General features: G+C 40.2%; 2 protein-coding genes across 8 annotated transcripts in view; both read right to left on the minus strand.

Moving 5' to 3' along the window:
- The window catches only part of ARMH3 (armadillo like helical domain containing 3), a 187,836-nt gene that overhangs the window by 84,792 nt on the left and 82,189 nt on the right, over nucleotides 1-20,855 (minus strand). For all 7 annotated transcript variants that reach the window (XR_004626248.1, XM_002913875.4, XM_034663168.1 and 4 more), the window contains exons 21-22: nucleotides 12,707-12,789; nucleotides 11,409-11,535 (exon numbers count right to left, since the gene is read on the minus strand). Coding sequence is in view for 6 of the 7 variants with exons in the window: in XM_002913875.4 (XP_002913921.1) it covers nucleotides 11,409-11,535; nucleotides 12,707-12,789 (210 nt within the window). In the remaining variant the exon portion in view is untranslated. The remainder of the gene's footprint in view (nucleotides 1-11,408; nucleotides 11,536-12,706; nucleotides 12,790-20,855) is intronic.
- LOC117802740 (10 kDa heat shock protein, mitochondrial-like) lies at nucleotides 12,803-15,583 on the minus strand. Its single transcript, XM_034663169.1, has one exon. It carries the CDS (start codon nucleotides 13,449-13,451, stop codon nucleotides 13,143-13,145), a length of 309 nt encoding a protein of 102 aa, XP_034519060.1. The 5' UTR covers nucleotides 13,452-15,583; the 3' UTR covers nucleotides 12,803-13,142.

Genomic DNA, 20,855 nt, shown 5'->3' on the forward strand with positions numbered 1-20,855 from the left:
AAATTCACTAGATGGGTTTAATAGCAGAATGGACTAGCACAGGAGTCAGTAGAAACTAGTAAATAAGAAGAACAGAAAAAAACGGGAGAAACCAAATAAGGCTTCAGGGAAGAGAGGGACAATATCAAAAACCTAACATCTGTGTACTTGTGGTCCAAGAAAAGGAAAAAGAAAGGACTTGAAGCAGAAAACATTTTGCAAAAAAAAAAATGGCCGAAAACTCCCAAATTTAGTGAGAGTCGAGAAGCTCAGCAAATCCCAAACAGGACGAACTCACAGAAAAACCATGCCTAGACATATCATAATCAAACTGCTAAAAGCCAAAGATAAGGGAAAAAATCCTAAAAGAATCTAGAGAAAAACAACATATTACAAACAAGGAAAAAAACTATCAAAACGACCACAGACTTATTTTCAGAAACCATGGAGACCAGAAAAAGGGGAATGACATTTTCAAAATACTTAAAGACAAGAACCTTCAACTCAAAATTCTAAATCCAGCAAAAATACCTGAGAAATGACGGAAAATTTTAAAATATTGTCACCAGGAGGCCTGCTCTAAAAGAAATGCTAAAGAAAATTCTTAAGACTGAGAGAAATTATACCGAAGGAAATTTGAATCTTCCAGAATAAAAAGAGCAACAGAAATGGAAAATATCTAGGTAATGGGGCGCCTGGTTGGCGCAGTAATTAAGCGTCTGCCTTCGGCTCAGGGTGTGATCCTGGAGTCCTGGGATCGAGCCCCACATCAGGCTCCACCGCTGGGAGCCTGCTTCTTCCTCTCCCACTCCCCCTGCTTGCGTTCCCTCTCTTGCTGGCTGTCTCTCTCTCTGTCAAATAAATAAAATCTTTAAAAAAAAAATATCTAGGTAAATGTAAGATAACACATCTTTCTCTCTGAAATTCTTTAGAATATGGATGATAGTCACAAGCAAAAATTATAGCACTGTCTGGTAGAGTTTTCAATGTATGTAGATCTAATACATATGACAACTATAACATCAAAGTGTGGGAGTCGGTGATTACAGAACACTATTTAGTAGAAAACTCTTATATTTTGTTGAAGTGACACAACACTAGGGATGCCTGGGTGGCTCAGTCGGTTAAGCAAACGACTCTTGATCCCAGCTCAGGTCTTGATCTCAGGGTCATGAGCTCAAGCCCCACATTGGGCTACATGCTGGGTGTGGAGCTTATTTAAAAAAAAAGTGAAGTGATACAATATTAACTGTAAGTAGCCTAGGAAAGGTATAAAGTGCAATGTAACCCGAGACCTGCTAAAAATACACAGAGAAATACAGCCAAAGGCAACTGATAAATTAAAATGGAATATTAAAAAATATTCCAATTATCCAAAAGCAAGCAGAAAAGGAACGGGGGCTGAGGAAGAAACACAAATTAAATGGTAGAACTAAAAGAAAGTACATCAGTTATTACATTAAATGTATATGGTTTAAATGCTGAATAAGAGAAAAAGATTGTCACACTGGATAACAAACAAGACCTAACTACAAGCTCTGTACAAGACGGCCACTTTCAGGGTGCCTGGGTGGCTCAGTGGGTGGCTCAGTCAATTAAGCAAAGGACTCTTGATCTCAGCTCAGGTTTTGATCTCAGGGTCGTGAGTTCAAGCATTGCATGGGGCTCCATGCAGGGTGTGAAGACAACTTAAAAAAAAAAAAAAAGACAGTCACATTAAACATAAAAATATAGATAAGTTAATAGTAAAAGGATAGAAAATGATAAACATGTAGACACTAATCAAAAAAGAAAAACCAGGGGCGCCTGGGTGGCTCAGTCGTTAAGCGTCTGCCTTTGGCTCAGGGCGTGATCCTGGCGTTCTGGGATCGAGCCACAAGAGGCTCCTCCGCTGGGAGCCTGCTTCTTCCTCTCCCACTCCCCCTGCCTGTGTTCCCTCTCTCACTGGCTGTCTCTCTCTCTCAAATAAATAAATAAAATCTTAAAAAAAAAAAAAAAGAAAAGAAAAACCGGGGTGCCCGGCTGGCTCAGTTGGTAGAGCATGCGACTCTTGATCTCAGGGTTGTGGGTTTCAGCCCCACATTGGGTGTAGAGATTACTTAAAGATAAAATCTTTGAGAAAGGGGGAAAGAAAGAGAAAAACCACAATGGCTGTATTAATCTTAGATCAAACAGACTTCAGAACAAAGAATATTACCAGAGATAAAGAGGGACATTACACAATGATAAAAGGGTTAACTCACCAAGATATAATCCTAAATGTGTACACATGTGACAGCAAAGCTACAAAATATATAAACCAAAAAGTGAAAGAACTGAAAAAATAGACAAACCTACAATTACAGTTAGAGACTGCAACAGTCCTCTCTGTCCCTTTAGAACAAGTAGACAGAAAAATCTGTGAACACAAAGACCATATCAAACAACTTGACCAAACTGAAACTTATAGAACAGTCTACTCCAAGAGCAGAATCAAGTGCAGAAGAGTCATTTACCAGGATGGACCGTATTCTGGGCCATAAAACAAGTCTCAATAAATTTCAAAGGACTGAAATCACATAAAGAATATTCTTGGGCCCAGGGGCGCCTGGGTGGCGCAGTCGTTAAGTGTCTGCCTTTGGCTCAGGGCATGATCCTGGCGTTATGGGATCAAGCCCCACATCAGGCTCCTCTGCTATGAGCCTGCTTCTTCCTCTCCCACTCCCCCTGCTTGTGTTCCCTCTCTCACTGGCTGTCTCTACCTCTGTCACTAAATAAATAAAATCTTAAAAAAAAAAAAAAAAAAGAATATTCTTGGGCCCAAAGAGAATTAAACTAAATATTACTAACAGAAAGATATCTGAAAAAATTTTAAAATCCCCAAATTGGGGCACCTGGGTGGCTCAGTTGGTTAAGCATCTGCCTTGGACATGGGTCATGATCCCAGAGTCCTGGGATCAAGCCCCTCATTGGGCTCCCTGCTCAGCGGGGAGCATGCTCCTCCCTCTCCCTCTGCCACTCTCCCTGCTTGTGCTCTCTGTTAAATAAATGCATAAAATCCTTTAAAAAAATTTTAAATCAAAATCCCCAAATATTTGGAAATTAAGCAAAACAGTCCTAAATAATCCAAAGGTGAAAGAAGAAATCACAAGGGAAATCAGAAAATATGTTAACATGAATGACAATGTAAACACAACAAATGAAAATGTTTCAGATGCAACTAAAGAAGTATTTACAGGGAAATTTACAGGACTAAGTATTTATATTAGAAAAAAAGAAAAGTCTCGTATCAATGACCTAAGCTTTCATCTTAAGAAACTACCAAAACTCAAAACATGCAACAAGAAGGAAATTAAGAGCCGGAATCTATGAAATTTTATGAAAGACAAAAAAACAAAAACAAAAAACAAAAAAACCCCACTATGAAACCAAAAGCTAGTTCTTTGAAAAATAATAAACCTGAAAAACAAATATAGCCAGACTGACCAAGAAAAAGAGAAGATACAAATTACCAAAATCAGGAATGAAAGAAAGTAAATTAGTACAGACTCTACAGACATTTAAAATGAGTATTACCAACAACTATATGCCCATAAAACTTAACAACTTACTGAAATAAAACAAATTCCTTGAAAGACACAACCTTCCAAAAGTCACTCTGAAGAAATAGATAATTTAAATAGTCTTAGATATATTAAAGAAATTGGATTTATAGTTAAAAACCTTCCAAGAAAGTAAGTTCCAGGCGCAGCTCACTTCACTGACAAATTCTACCAAATATTTAAGGAGAAAAATAATACCTCTTCTAAACAAATTCTTCCAGAAAATACATGAGAGAATTTTATGAGGTCAACATTACCTGATACCAAACCCAGAAAATGACATTTTAAGAAAATAAAATTACAGGGGCGCCTGGGTGGCACAGCGGTTAAGCGTCTGCCTTCGGCTCAGGGCGTGATCCCGGCGTTATGGGTTCGAGCCCCACCATCAGGCTCCTCTGCTATGAGCCTGCTTCTTCCCCTCCCACTCCCCCTGCTTGTGTTCCCTCTCTCGCTAGCTGTCTCTCTCTCTGTCAAATAAACAAATAAAATTAAAAAAAAAAAAAAAGAAAAGAAAATTACAAATATCCCTCAAGAATATGGGAAAATCAAATCCAGCAACACATAAAAATGATACTAAGTTTAAAAAATAGATGGGGGCACCTGGGTGGCTCAGTTGGGTAAGCATCTGCCTTTGGCTCAGGTCATGATCTCAGAGTCCTGGGATCGAGCCTTCCATCGGGCTCCCTGCTTAGCAGGGGAGTCTGCTTCTCCCTCTCCCTCCACCGCTCGTGCTCTCTCATGCACGTCCTCTCTCTCTCTCTCTCTCAAATAAATAAGATCGTTTTTAAAAATTTAAAAATTAAAAAAACAATAAGTTACAATCATGTGGGGTTGGTTCAACACTCAAAAATTATCAACTGTATCAATAGTCTATAGTAGGAAAACCATGTTATCATCTCAATAAATGCTAAAATTTTTAAGATTTTATTTATTTTATGAGAGAGAGAGAGAACATGCACATGAGCAGGGGGAGGGGCAGAAGGAGAGGGAAGAATCCCAAGGAGACTCCACACTGAGCTTGGAGCCCAACGAGGGGCTCAATTTCATGACCCTGAGATCATGACCTGAGCCAAAACCAAGACTTGGATGCTCAACTGACTGAGCCAGGTGCCCCATGCTAAATTTTTTCTAAAGATTTATTTATTTATTTGAGAGAGAGAGAGAGAGAGGGCATGAGCAAGAAGGGGGCAGAGGGAAAGGGAGAAGCAGACTCCCCACTGAGCCAGGACCCCAGTGGCGCACGATCCCAAGACCCTGAGATCATGACATGAGCCAAAATCAAAAGTCAGACACTTAACTGACTGAGCCACCCAGGCACCCCTATGCTAAAATTTTAAAACAGAATCTGACATTCATTAATGAGAATAACTCTCAGGAAACTAGAAACAAAGGGAATTTCTTCAGCCTGATAAAGGGCACCTATGAAAAAAAACTATAAATAACGTCACACTTAATGAAGTACTGAATCCTTATTTTATTAAGACTGGAAAAAAGGCAAGTATATCCATTCTCACCACTCTGATTTAATATACTACTAGAGGTCCTAACGAGTGAAATAAGACAAGAAGAAGAATTAAAAGGCATACAGATTAGAATGAAAGGAATAAAACTCTTTTATTCCCAAACTATATAGCTGTTTATATAGAAAATTCTAAAGAGATTATAAGCTACTAAATCTAAAAAGTGCGTTTAGCAAGATGACAAATTCGGAAATCAATAGTCTTTAATGAGCAAATAAAAACTGAATTCTAAAAAATACCATTTACAATAGCACCAAATTTCATGAAATGCTTTGTGATAAATTTAATAAAGTATGTGCAATAAGTGCAATATGTTTGATGAAAAAAATCAAAGGAGACTTAAATAAATGTTCACAGGTTATAAGATGTCAATTTTTCCCAAAATGATCTACAGATCCATCATAATCTTTTTTTTTAAAGATATTTATTTATTTATTTATTTGAGAGAGAGAGTAAAAGAGGGAGGGAGAGAGCACAAGCAGGGGGGAAGGGCAGAGGAAGAGGGAGAAGTAGACTTCCTGCTGCTGATCAGGGAGCCCAGCGGGGCTCAGTCCCATGACCCTGAGATCATGACCCAAGCCCAAGGTAGACCCTTAACCAACTGAGTCATCATAATCTTAATCAAAATTCCAGTAGGGTTTTGACAAAAACATACTTAAACTTATATGAAAAAATTCCTAAGAGAGCCAAAACAATTTTGAAACAGAAAAACAAAGTCAAGGGGCACCCGGCTGGCTCAATCAGTGGAGCATTAAGCTCTTGATCTCAGGGCTGTGAGTTCAAGTCCCACGCTGGGTATACTGATTACTTAAAAATAAAATCTTAAAAAAAATCTTGGGGTGCCTGGGTGGCTCAATTGGTTAGGCATCCAGCTCTTGATTTCAGCTCAGGTCATGATCTCAGGGTCGTGAGATCAAGCCCTGCATCAGGATACACACTCAGCGAGGAGTCAGCTTCTCTCCTTCTCTTTCTCCCTCTGCCCCTCCTCCCGCTCACACTCTCTTTCTCAAAAACAAAAAAAAGCAAAAACACTTAAAATCTTAAAAAATGAAGAACAAAGTTGAAGGACTCACACTATCTGCTTTCAAGACTTACTTTTATAGTAATCAAGGCAATGTTATTTGTGAAAGGAGAGACACATATAGCAACAGAATAGAATATTCACATATGTAAAGTCAATTGATTTTTGACAGAGCAATTCAATGGAGAAAGTCTTTCAACAAATGGTGCTGAAACAAGTGGACATGCATATGCAAAGCATGAACTCCAATCCAAACCCAGCAGTATACAGAGAAATTAACTTGCACTGAATCTCAGACCTAAACGTGAGGTACTAAAACTATAAAACTTCTAGAAAAAAGAGAGATAATCATTTTATCTTTGGGTTAGAGAAAGATTTCTTAGCTACTACATGAAAAGCACAAACCCATAAAGGAAAAAATTAATAAACTATATTTATCAAAATTAAAAACTTCTTCAATAGTTTGCAACTGGGTCCAAGAAAAATGGAAATTTGCTAGCTGGATTACAACAAAAATCTTTCCCTAATAGGTGGATGAGACTGAAAAATGAGACCTGGGTGGCTCAGTTGGTTAAGTGTCCGACTCTTAGTTTCAGCTCAGGTCATGATCTCAGGGTCATGAGATCAAGCCCCACGCTGGGCTCCACACTCAGCACAGAGTCTTCTCAAGATTCTTTCCCCTCCCTCTCCCTCTACTCCTCCCCTGCCCAAGCTCATGCATGCTCTCTCTCTCTCTCAAATAAATAAATAAAATCTTTAAAACAAACAAACAAAAATGTCTTCAAAAGACATTGTTAAGAAAATGAAAATACAGGGACACATGGGTGGCTCAGTCGGTTAAAGTGTCTGCCTTTGGCTCAGGTCATGATCCCAGGGTCCTGGGATCGAGTCCCACATCAGGATCCTTGCTCAGGGGGGAGCCTGCTTCTCCCTCTGTCTGCCACTTTCCTTGCTTGTGCTCTCTCTCTGACAAATAAACAAAATCTTTAAAAAAAAGAGAGAGAGAGAGAAAAGAAAATGAAAATAGAAGCTAAAAGCTGTGAGAAAATATTTGCAAAACACGTAACTGATAAAGGACTAGTGTGCAAAATATACAAAGAAACCTTATACCTCAAAAACAAAACAAAACAAAAAACAAAAAACCACCAACCAATTCTTCTTATAGGAGAACTCTAAATAATCTATGTAGATACTCCCCTGAAGGAGGTAGAGCTTAACCTCCCAACCCCCACTACCAACTTCAGTGCTGACTGCATTTAGTGACTTGCTTCCAAAGAACAGAGTATGGAAAGGGAGGAAAAACCACAGCTCTGCAGTAGAGAAACTTTGCAAACACTACCCTAACCAAGTGATAAAGGTTAATATCACCAGTGATAAATCATGTTGATAACATACACCCAAATGTTATGAACAGGCCACTTTGACTTTGTGGCATTCTTCCTGAAAACCCAGAACCCCAGTCCAACCCTGAGTAAATCACGAAACAGACCAAAATTGAGGAAGATTCTCCTGAAAACTGTCAAGGTCATGAAAAGCAAACACTAAGAAACTGTCAGACAAGAAGAGACTAAAGAGATATTAGAACTATATGTAACATGGATAGAATCCTGGAATACAGAAAGGACATTAGAGGAAAAATTAGTTGAATCCAAATAAAGTCTATAGTTTAGTTTAGTTTGTATGTGTGTGGTAGAAAAAAACACATGTCATAAAATTCACTGTCTTAGCCATTTTTAAGTGTATTGTTCAAAAGTGTTACGTATGCTTACATTGTTGCAAAACAGATCTCCAGAACCTTTTTATCTTGCAGAACTGAAGCTCTATACCTATTAAACAACTCCCTTTGTACCCTCTCCCCATCCCTTGGTAACCACCATCCTATTTTCTATATCTACAAATCTGACTACTTTAGATACCTCACAAAAGTGGGACCATACAGTATTGTCCTTTTGTGGACTGGCTTCTTTCACTTAGCACGATGTTCTCAACGTTCATCCATGCTGTAGCATGTAACAGATTTCCTTCCTTTTTAAGGCTGTATAGTATTCCATTAAATGTATATACCACATTTTATTTATCTATTCATTCATTAATGGACATTTGGATTGCTTTCACCTCTTGGCTATTGTGAATAGTGATGCTATGAACATGGATATGCAATTTTTTTTTTAATGGGCAAAAGATCTTCAAAACCAAAGAAGATGGCAAATAAGAACAGGAAAGATGTTCGACAACATTATTAAATAGGGAAATACAAATTAAAACCATAATGAAATACTGCCACACACCTATAAGAAGCCAAAAACAAACCAACCAACCAGCAAACCAGTGTTGGCTAGGATATGGAGGGACTATAATTCTTATATATTGCTGAAGGAAATGCAAAAGAGTACATCTCTTTGGAAAATAGTTTGGTGTTTTTCTTTATGAGAAACATATACTTAACCATGATAGCCAAAAACCCATTCATCGGTATGTAAACAAGTGAAAGGAAAGCTTGTGCTCACATAAAACCCTGTACAATGATGTTCACAGGGGCTTCATTCATACTCATTAAAAACTGGAAACCTCCCAAATGTCCTTCCACCGAGAAATGGATAAACTAAGCTGGCATAGTCCTACAACAGGATATTATTCCAAGATAAAAAAGAATAAACAGGGGTGCCTGGATGGCTTAGTCAGTTAAGCTTCTGCCTTTAGCTCAGGTCATGATCCGAGGGTCCTGGGATCGAGTCCTGCATCAGGCTCCCTCTTCTTCTGCCCCTCCCCCTGCTCATGCTCCCTCTCTCACTCTCTGTCTCAAATAAATAAATAAAATCTTTTATTTTTTAAAAAGGAATAAACTACTGATACATGCCTCAACATGGATGAATTTCAAATAAATTACTATGTAAAAGAAGCCAGACTCAAAAGACTATACGATCTCATCTTTGGGTTTTGTTTTGAAAAAACAAAACTATGAAAAAAAGGAAAAAGAAAAACCCTGAGGCCAGGGAACAGATTCATGGTTGCTGAGAGTTTAGAGTAAGTTATGGAGTTGACCTCACAAGAGCACCAGAGATGTTTCTGGGATGATGAAACTTTTATATCTTGATTTTTTGTGATAATTATACTTTCATACACATTTGTCAAAACTCAGAACTGTAATTTAAAAAGGGTGAATTTTACTATACATGTAAATTATACTTCTAAAAACTTGACTTAAAAAACTAAATGTTTTAGGGCGCCTGGGTGGTTCCATTGGTTAAGCGTCTGCCTTTGGCTCAGGTCATGATCCCAGGGTGCTGAGATCAAGTCCCTCATTGGGCTCCCAGCTCAGCAGGGAGTCTGTGTCTCCCTCTACCCTTCCCCCCTGCTAATGATCTCTCTCTCTCACTTTCTCTCTCAAACACATAAATAAAATCTTAAAAAAAAAACACAACTAAATGTTTTTTCATCATACTTTATACAAAATGTTAAAGCACTGAAACATGCTCTGTTTGTTGTCTTTCATTTAGTGAAATTTTTCATTTTCCTATTTGTGATCTCCTGGTTCACACTTTAATTCCCTTGGCAGATTTGAGCATGCCCAGATAGTCTCTCTTATCTTGTTGCTGTAGCTACCAGGGCTTACCTCATTTGACTGTGCACATGGCCCAGTTGAGTAGTTATGTCAGGCTTCTAAAAAATATCTTCCCCACTCCAACTCTCCTTCCTTTCCTCATTGAAAGACATCTTTATTCATCTATTAATGGATGCTAAGGCCTCTGGGGCATCTCTTCACCCCTGGAAAATTCTACATTCTTGAAAACAAGGATATTGGTAAAGCTGGGTAGACACAAACCACATAAGGATCACTGAGCACGTTTGGCAATAGCAAGTCTACTAGAGGGTTCTCATGGAAGACTTCCTAGCTCCCAAAAAAAAGACCCTGTGTCTTAATATGACAACTGGAACTTGTTATTCTCAGGGGAGCTGACCTGATGCTAAAGCTATTATACTAAGAATGAGAGAGTGGAGAAATAGAAAACACCCGGCTCCTTGCAACACTGTTGAGGATCGGATCACATCTTTCTGAAATTGTCATTCCTTAGAATTCTTGCAAAGTGAAATAATTTTCCTATTGTTCAAGGTAGTTTAAGTCAGAGTTTTCTGATACTTGCAGGTGAAAACATCCTACTAATACAAGGCCCTACTCCCACTGCCAAAGATGTCATAGCAAAGCTATACATGGCTCTTCAAAGTTTTTCTCTACTGCTCTAAAAAAGAAAATTAGAAAAGAATTTTGTCCTCCTAGGCAATCCTTCTTTCCTACTGTTTCTTCTGTTTTCTACTGTTTGCTTCTACTCTTTCTCCTAGTACTTGTTCCAAATCCCCTCTAGCTTTTACATGATGTAGGAGAGCGCTTTCACAGTCTCAACAAAAGGGATAAAGCAAACTAACCTGTAGTGACAGGAAGCGGACTGGTGGTTGCCCAGAGATAGGAAGCAAGGGATAGAGGTGGTAAGAGGTGGTAGGAGGGACATAAAGGAATAAAGGCAACTTTTGGTTGGTGATGGATATGTTCACTGTCTTGTTTGTAGTGAAAGCTTCATGTATCTATATGTATCTCAAAACTTACCAAAAATTGTATATTTTAAACAAGTGCAGTTTATTATATATCAGTTATACCTCAATAAAGCTAGTAAGTGAGGGTTTTTTTTAATAGCTTTAGTGAGGGGCTTTCTGTTTCTGTGCAATCTACAGAAACCTTTCCTGACCTTTCAAATTCCAGATAGGTTTGTAGACTCTTCACTCGAATTTACAGGGATACATGTCCTCTTTCAGAAATAAGTTATATTTACTATGGCCACAGAGTAAATTTTCATTGAGCCAATCACCGAAAGGTTTGCAGGAAAGATTTTTATCTAATGCCCACTTCTTGTAGGTTATGCTAAAAATACATAGGTACATTAAAACTCTTTAAAATCCTGTACCTTCTCAAATCACACAATGTTCCTCTGGGATCCAAGCTCTTCTATTTGCTGCTGTCAATTTCCACCCACTCCTTCACTCCCATCTCACTGGCAGTCACTAAATCCACAAGCCTCCCTACTCTCTCTCTCTCACAAACATAAGGGCTATAGGGCTGCTAACCAGCTTTGTACTGAGATGAATTCTGAATTCCCAAAAGCAAAGAACTCCACATTGCCTGAAAAGAGACTTCTAGATTTCTATGCCAAGCAGGGAACCAAGCAACTAGAAGAGAATCTTTTGTAGTCTTTTCCTCTTACATGCCAAAAATTGCAGCTGATGGGGGGAGGGGAGCAAAAAGAAAAGATAGCTTACCCATAGAGTAGAGGTTGTCAAAGCTCTGGTGCATGCGGATAATCTCATAGTAGAGTTCATCATAGCTGCTGGGAGTGGGCAGGAATGTGTCGCCATATGTGATAAACATATTAAATAGGTTCACAATCTAAAAAAGAAGCAAAAGCCCATACACAGGCATCACGCTATGAAGACCAGAAAGGTATTGTCCGTAGTATGCTGTAGCAAGTTCTTATTGGCTTGTAAGAACTGACTGTTAAATTTTCAGGAATTTTGTGAGCTGGTTGTTTCACAAAGCCATTTTTACAAATTGACATAAAAACTTACAATTCAATAAATTACATTAAAATGAAGATAACACCCAAACTCACAACTTCCTGTTTTCTATCTTTTAGTATTATTTATGTTCTTGAGATTACTTACACTTCTTATACCTGTGTGGTGGGAATATCATATAATGGTGTGTTAGTGCTCACCACCCCCAGCTCTGCATTCAACAATGTCACATTGTTAGCTTCAAACTGGCCACGATGGGAGTACCATAGAAATCCACAAATGCTACAAATCAGGGCTTTTTCCCCTCAAATGTTAAATATTTATGAACACACTGGGTAACATCCTGAGAAGACAGTCAAAAGGCACAAGGCCCTCCTGCTACCCCAAATAACCAGTCAGATAAACAGGCATCTGTAATGTCTGTCTGAAACCAAGTGCAGCCATGGTGGAACCATTCATCTGGCTGGGACACCTCCAGAGGCTTTGCTCTGTACCAACACAGAGACTATAGTAGTCTAGTTCAGTCTCTCACCAGGGACCAAGGCTCACAGAGATGTGACCCATACTTGCCCATCCCAAATAATACACTCTCATGAAACAGAAAGTGTCTCAAGTGTGCCAAAGACATAGGTGAGAGAGGAAGAGTGGGGAGCACCAGTCTAGAGATTCAAATCCAAAAGGAAAATAAAGGCCTGGCTTGCCTTATGCCTTAGTCCCCAGAATACCAGCTCCTGTTTCAACCTGGCCTATCTCTCCTAGGGTATGGCTTCAGAAAAAGGAAAAAAAAAAAAAAAAAGTTTTTAAGTGAAGTCAATTGACACAGATTACATTAGTTTCAGGTGTGTAATACAGTGACTAAACAAGTCTATACACTGTGCTATGCTTACCACAAGTGGAGCTACTGTCTGTCACCATGTAACACCATTACAACGCCATTGACTATACTCCCTATGCTGTATTTTTTATCCCCATGACTTATTCTTTCCACAAACAGACACCTGTACCTCCCACTCCCCTTAAGAAATATTTTTTTTATTACTCACCATAAGGGCTAATGTAAAAATGTTGTGTTTAGCCAAAAGTACGGTCTCATTTGACATAAGGAACTTCAGCAAATTTATCAAGGCTTAAAAAAAAAAAAGAAGACATCAATCAGATATTCAAAGAATAATCAATAAAGTTAAATGAAAGCAATGAAAACAGACTTAGATCTAAGGAACCCAAATAGGGCTAGAACAAGTAAGTCACACCTACCAAGAACTTTTTAAAAGCAGGTAAGGTAGATATATCTAAAGCAAGCACTGACCTTCCCAAGCATGTATCTGTTTATCTGTCCACAGAAGGTTTTTAAAAATCTACTTCTTTGTGCCATTTTTTTTTTTTTTGGATACCATTAGTTTATCATAAAAGAGAGACACAAAAATTACATGACGAAAGATTTCACAGCTTCACTTAATGCCATTTCAATAATGATTTCTTTCAGTCTACATACTTTCCGAGAATGTCACCATCTCTAAATAAGAAATAATCTTTATCATCTAGAACTACTTTGATCCTTCCATACTCTGAGAGAAGAACTTGATCTTGAACTTTCACGCTAAGTGGTTGAACCACTCTGCCCCTGCCTTTAGAGCCCAATCTAACAGCTACTACTGTTGCTTGCAATACTATTCCTTGAGATTTTTCTGGAAGCATTATGCCTCCTCTGGTTACAATTTTGGCAGCTCTCCTTTCAACTAAAACTTGGTCAAAGACGGGAAGAAACTTTCTAAACGCCTGTCCTGCCATGACTCCAGCTGCTGCATGGGAGACCCACAGTCCGACCTCTCTGTGCCACTTCTTAAATAGCAATTAAGCTTGGAAATATGACTACAAAAAGGACATCTTAGGGGTTCCTGGGTGGCTCAGACAGCTAAGCTTCTGATTCTTGGTTTTGGCTTTTGTCATGATCTCACACATCCAGTTCTGTGCTCAGTGGGGAGTCTGCTTGAGATTCTCTCCCTCTGCTCTCTCCCTCCTCTCTAAAATAAATAAACAAATGTTGTGTTAGGTTTTTTTTTAAGGATCTCTTATTAGTGTTACAAATTTACTCCCACGCAGTGATTTCCCCACCAAATTTGCTCAATTTAGAGGTCAAAATGAGCATCCCCTCTCATCCTAGGCTGCTGGCATGTCATTTCACTGTTTTAACCATGCATTTGTTTCAAACATCATGGCTAAGGGGGACAGCCTTCAATTCTAACTGGTCACCAGATGTTCCAACTATATTGGACTTCAGCTCTGGATGGGAACAGAGCTCATGAAGAGAAAAAAAGCCCTTAACTGTTCAAACAAAAGTGCAGCTTACTCTTTCCTCTCTCAACCATGACAACACTTACCAAAAAGGTCCCCTTTCTCCCTGGTATGCTTAATGAGGATTAAAACCCAAGCAACCTCAGTTAAAAGACTGACTGCCAAGTCCCTATATTAACACTGTAGGTATAAAGACATTTTTGCAAATAAATATTAGGCATAAAACAAATCATCAGTTGCCTTGTTCTCTTTCACCCACAACCATGAAGTAAATCCTACTTCTGTGCCCATCATGCCTATTGCCACTGTACCTACCTTCCCTACTTGAGGGGAAACTATGAAGAAGGGGTTCAGCAGCTGAAAGCAATTGGTGGTCCTTCTGTCTTCTCCCCCTCAATCCTCTCTACTCCCACAGACACAAAAAAAGGCTTGACCTCTCCTTTTCTAAGACCATATCTGCTTCTTTGCCAGCAAAGAAGTCCATTCTCCCACACTGTCTGAGCTTTGTGTGAAGTTTACTACCCTTCGAGAAGAGATGTGAGCTTTGATTTGAAACAGCAGGGAATGACGAGTAGGAGTAAGACTCTCCAGATACTTGCTGCCTGCCACACAACACTCCTTATTCTCAACCTCTGAAATCACAGGTACAGTAAAGGAACAGCAGGCAAGGAAAAGTACAAGGGCCTGTCTACGTTGTTTCTAAAGCCTGAATCTTCCCCTCAAACAGCAAAAAAGCCTTGCTAGAGATGAAGGTCATAGGCATCCTCATTTATGAACTCTTCACCCTTGCACTGACTCAAGTTCTCTGAGGTTTCATAATGGAAAGGCAAATGATAGGCAGTTGGCCCTTTTGATGTTATCTGTTAACAAGCAATCTGTTGGACTAGACCCCAAAAAAGCTCCATAGGAGCCCATTCTGGATCACAAGACCTGCTTAACTCCTACCAGGAGTTCAGAGAATGAAGGGGACTAGCTAAAATCCATATAAAAAATGACTAACCCATACCAAACCTCTCTATTTAATGAAGATCATCTTGGCGAGTTAAGGGCTGCCCACTCTACCCACTACTCCCAGAGCTTAGACAAGCCCTGTTAATGGATAAATCACCTGACAATCAGATTCTAAAAACTCACAGGAGACAAGAGAAAAGGATGGATAGAGCACGTGGCACTGGGCAAAACAGCAAAACATAATGGCTGGAGAGAGACAAAGCAGCTTTTGTACACATCCAATCAATGAGGGCTTTTGTCCCCAGCACACACAGAACAAAGATGCAGCCTCAGCAGTGGTTGTGTGGTAATTAAGTAGCAGAAAACCTGGAGAAAAGGAAGTGGGAATGATGATTTATTGCTCCTTTGCTGGACTACAGCTAGTCTTGATCTCTGGGATTCAGAGTCAGGGATGACAAAGTGATAAATACAAGGGGAGGAAGAAAGCAATTCTGGCACAGGCCAAGAGGCAACCTGTGTCCCAACTACCACAGACATCAGTGGAGCCAAAGAGCTTTGAGAAGGAGAAGTCAGCATTGCAATACTCTGAGAGTCAGTGCCAGGGAGAACCTGCATTCTACCCCGGATAATTCAGGCAGACCCCTCCTCTGCCCCCCCACCCCCGCACCTCCAAAAAAGGCCAGGGTTTTCTTATGTGGAAGTGGTCATTCTCTAGAGGAAATTTCATAAACAGAGAAAATGAACAAATGAACCTTAAAATTGGCTTCCACAAGCCTCTGACATCAGGGACCACAATTCCTCCTCAGGGAATGCTCCAACATCGCATGGAATGGTGCTTTTTGAAAATCTTTCATCACCACCCCGACTGCACTCATTCTGTCAACTGTTTGGTGCCCTCTACCTCACTACACACATGCTCTGCTATCGTCTGACCTAATGTGTTGGGAGTTCTAAGTCTGTGAGGCTTCAGCACAGCTGATTTTTGAAGGTAGAAAGGACTTTAGAGATCATGTAATCCAGATCCCTCATTTTTGGATTAGAAAACACCTCTTCCCCCCACCACCCCAAGTAGCTAGTGACTAAGCTGAGACTAGAACCTGGTCTCCTGTTTAGCGTTCTTTCTGCCATTCCATTAAGATTAAATAAAGGTGCCAGATGGAGTTAAATGTTAAAGGAAAGGAAGCTTACCTATAAATGGTATGCTTAGATTTGCTGACTACACTGTTCCCAACACTTCTCTTAACTCTGGTTTATACCTTTCTCCACCTACTGGCTATTCCAGGTTATTTTCATGTATCTGGTTCACTTTTTCTCTTGGTCCTGAGCTACTTTATTAGAGTACAGGTGTTTAATACCTCATGATTACCTTTCTACTGCCCACTCGCAAACCTAAAAGACTCCCAAGTAGCTTCTCTCAGCTCACAACCACCTCAGCAGGGCCTCTGTATCTGCTCTAGTCCTCCACAGCTCACCTGTCACACACCTCTCTCCCCTCTTCTCTGTTCCTGCTGCCTTTGTAGTATGAAAGAAAGAAAGGGAAAGAGAAAGAGAGGGAGGGAGAGAGGGAGGGAGGGAGGAAAGGAGGGAGGGAGGGAGGGACAGGAAGGGAAAGAAGGGGAGAAACAGCACCTAACTGCCAACTAAAACTGTTCCCATCCCCTTCATCAGCTTTATCCTCTTTAAAATTAAGTACTGAACATGGAATGTGATTGGATCTGGACTTTAAAGAGAGCCAGGTGCACCTGAGTGACTCAGTCAGTTAAGTGTCCAACTCTTGATTTCAGCTCAGGTCATTATCTCAGGATCGTGAAACTGAGCCAGTGTCAGGCTCCCCACTCAGCAGGGAGTCTGCGGGAGATTCTCTCTCCCTCTCCCTCTCCCCCTCCCCTTGCTTATGCACATGCACACGCTCTCACTCGCGCTCTCTCTCTCTAAAATAAATAAATATTTAAAATAAATAAAGGGAGGGGCGCCTGGGTGGCGCAGTCGTTAAGCGTCTGCCTTCAGCTCAGGGCGTGATCCCAGCATTCTGGGATCGAGCCCCACATCAGGCTCTTCTGCTGGGAGCCTGCTTCTTCATCTCCCACTCCCCCTGCTTGTGTTCCCTCTCTCGCTGGCTGTCTCTGTCAAATAAATAAATAAAAAATAAATAAATTAAATAAAATAAATAAAGGGAGCCAAGATCCCCTTTCTTTATGCAAAATCAGAACTGAAACAAAACAAGACAAAAACATTGGTATAAATAATTAGCAGCCAGGCTTATTCATAAGCTGTTATGGCACAGAGCTATGCACAGGATTTAACTGCAGGCCAAAGAAGAGAACAGCTTCCTATCAGACAGGGGCAGGTCAAGGAGAGTAGAGAACTGGCACTCGGGATCTCAGTGCCAACACATAAGTAGCACAGAGCTCATCCTGGCTGGCTTCTGGCTCACCATTCTCCGCACGCGCGCACGTGCATGCATACACACACACACACATTTTTAGAAAACTGCCCTTTATCCACTTGTCCACTTGGTGTCATCTGAGCACATCACCAGCCAAACTGTTCCACAGATAGTCACAGAAGCAGCAGTACACAGAAGAGTTAAGATAACTACAAAAGACAAGGGATTGGTTGTATAAACATAGCGCTGTTAATTAGTCATATGTCTGTAAGAGTTTGGTATCAAGTACATGTTGTAGTCATTGTGGAGATAAGGAGGGCAGGATGTCCTTTTTTTTAATATAACTTTTGGCTTACCATGTTTCCTTTTTTTTTTTTTAAGATTTTTAATCTATTTTAGAGATGGAGAGAGAGAGAGAGTGGTGGGGGGAGGAACAGACGAGAGGGACACGCAGACTCCCCGCTGAGCGGGGCTCAATCCCAGGGCCCTGAGATCATGACCTGACCGGAAATCAAGAGTCAGATGCTTAACTGACTGAGCCACCCAGGCACTATTCCAATTTTTAAATAGTTTTTATAAGGGAAGAAGAGGCTACCACAAGCTCTTCCTTACCAAAGACTTGATGCTAGTCTGAGATATTCCCAAAGAAGGGCCTATGTTACAGTAACTCAGCACTGTGTAAACAGCTCTGCCCATCTGGTGAGCAAGGGCTGCTCATCCCCACAGAACAGAATGGCAGAGCTTATTGCACAGAGTACCCTTTCAGATGCAGACAAGCTTTGCAGCTGAAACCTTCCAGGATGTAACAGACAATTCTCATCAGCTTCCATCCTCCAGAGCCCCAAGACTGTGCTGCCCCAACACACCAATGCCAGACAGACATATCATATAAAGGAATGTATCATATCTTCTTGCTGAGTGACAACAACAACAAGTTAATAACTGTGCTAGAAGCTCGCACAAAGGATCTCAAACCTTCCTCTTTTGTACTGCCCTCTATGTGACACCTTAAAAAGAGACTTAACTACAGAAGTCACCTGCCCCAAACTACACTCATCTCTTTTCAAAGGGAGAAACATGGTGGCCATAAGCAGCAAGGGAGGGAATATATATCAAGTGCCTACTACTAATAATGCTAAGCATTATGTAAAGCACTTAAAGTACATTATTCTCATCAAATCCCCTTAACTATCCAATGAAGAAGGTATTATTGGTCCCAATTTACAGATGACCAAATTGAAATTCAGAAAGGTTAAATACGCTACTCAAAGTCGCATAGCTAGTTGGAGCTAAACTGCATTAAGGGCAACATATTGAGAAGAAGGTCCATGAACTCTCCCTGCCAAGGTCTATACAACTGCACTGGTTCCTCCTAAACTTAAATTAAAAGAACATTTGTTGAGGGTGGGGGAGCTAGCTATCTAGGGTCAATACCTACATTTGCTACCCAAACCATAACTTTAGTCAGAACTCCACTGACCAGGCCCTCATATATCAAAGTGGCCAATGGAAAAAATCTTGTAGGTTCAAGTGCATCTCTCTCATAAGAATCTGAGGATTTCACTCCACTGACCTAGGACACTTTAACGTGCACACTCTCAAAAGCAAGAGGTGAAAAGGAAGGACTCGAACAAATATTTATACACCCATGCTCATAGCAGCATTGTCCACAATAGCCAAAAGGTGGAAGCAGCCCAATATCTATCAACCGATGAATGAATAAACAAAATGCAGTATACACAAACAATGGAATAATATTCAGCCTGAAAAAGGAAGGAAATCTTGACACATGCTACAACATGGATGAACCATGAAGTCACTATGCTAAGTGGAAAAAGGCACAAAAAGACAAAGACTGAATGATTCAACTTATATGACTAGAGTAGTCAATTCACAGAGACAGAAAGTACAATGGTAGTTGCCAGGAGTGGGGGGAAGGAGAAATGTAGAGTTATGGTTTATTGGGTACACAGAGTTTCAGTTTGGGAAGACAAAAAAAATTCTGGAGATGGAAGGTGGAAATGTTTACAACAATGATGTGAATATACTTAATGCCACTGAACTGTATGTTTAAAAATAGTAAAAATTTATGTTACGTAAGTTTTACCAATTAAAAACAAACAAGAGGTCGTTTTTCTTTCTACCAACACTAGCATGAGCCCCACAAACATCCATCCCAACTTTCTATAGCCTCAGCGTAAGTGACTAGCTAAAATTTACATCACGGTATACACAGCACAGAGTACACGGCCAAACATGCAAAGGTGTTTCCTCTTTGACAGGTTAAAGAAAAGGAGCCAAATATACTCAATCAACAGAGAGCCGCAGACTCCTGGGCAGGAATGCAAATTCAAAATGAATCCTGAGTAGCCTTCAAGACAACACTATGGCAGCCTTCAGAATAATGATCAAAGTTCCCAATCAAAGCCAACAATGCACTTAAGTACCAACAATAGTCTAGGAAGTCCTTGGGGATCCTGGATTAGACTCCTAATCTTTGCTAACTCTATTAAATGAGGCTCCAGATACCTGGCCCCAAATACTCTTAACCTACACTGAGTAAAAAATAGAGAAGTTATGTTAGTGAGATATTTGAGGTATTATATTATACATGCAATATGGTTAAGTTGTAGGGAAGTGGGTGCTCTATACAAACTTGTTTCTTCATTGGAAAGTCTACCAGGCACTTCGAAAATTTTGTTTCTGGGCTCTTTTTCAGGAACTACAAATTGGCTGCATGTGCTGCCTCTTTTGACTCTACGAGAGGCACCAGTCAGTCTCACACTTAGCTTTGGCCCAAGCTCCTTCCCTTGGGGAGTCTTGCACATCAAGTATGGCAACAGTGCATAGTTCTGACTTCTGTATGCAGATACATGTGGAATATAAAACAGCATGCAGGTTCTGGGAAGCTGAACCAGGAATAGGCATCTTGATGGTTCCCTAAGTCCCAAGTGAGTTCTCAGAGGCAGAAGCAGCTGATCTATTTCTCAAACGGGAAGAGTTTGGTGCCATCCACCTGAGAATCCTGCCACATCACACACTCTCTCACCCCACCAGGAACCTTGTTTGCAGAGCTGTTCCTAACATCAATGTACCCCACATAATCAGGACTTCCCCAGATTTTTTCCCAAACTGCTTTGAATTCAAGGAGAGAGTAGCAGCAAATTGTGTTGCCATGTAGAACAGTAGAATGAATAATGTATATGGGAACTTCTCCAGGACTAAAACCTGTCCCCCACACTGAGGTAAACCAGGTGCAGAGAAGAACAAGCCAACTACAGAAAGATACAATTAAGTGGTAACTCAGACACCTGCCTCAGAGAAGCAAAGGGGAGGTTTAATTATAAAACCAAGTGAATGACATTTAAATAATATTAAAAACAGGAAGGAGACAGCCTCCAGCAGAGCACAAATAAATTGTCTCCAAAGAATCAGGTCAGAGAGAACTGTCTGTTTGAACAGCTTTAACATACTAGGAAGAAAAAAGAAAGAAAGCAAAGACAAGACTCGACCAGGCCCTATTTTGTGGCCTGCCATGGAGTTAGAATGAGATGCCACAGATC

Source organism: Ailuropoda melanoleuca, chromosome 6, assembly GCF_002007445.2.
Source record: "Ailuropoda melanoleuca isolate Jingjing chromosome 6, ASM200744v2, whole genome shotgun sequence".
Classification (NCBI taxonomy): domain Eukaryota; kingdom Metazoa; phylum Chordata; class Mammalia; order Carnivora; family Ursidae; genus Ailuropoda; species Ailuropoda melanoleuca.

Excerpts from the sequence above, each read along its gene's own strand:
- LOC117802740 (XM_034663169.1), bottom strand. The coding sequence starts at position 13,451 with ATGGCAGGACAGGCGTTTAGAAAGTTTCTTCCCGTCTTTGACCAAGTT.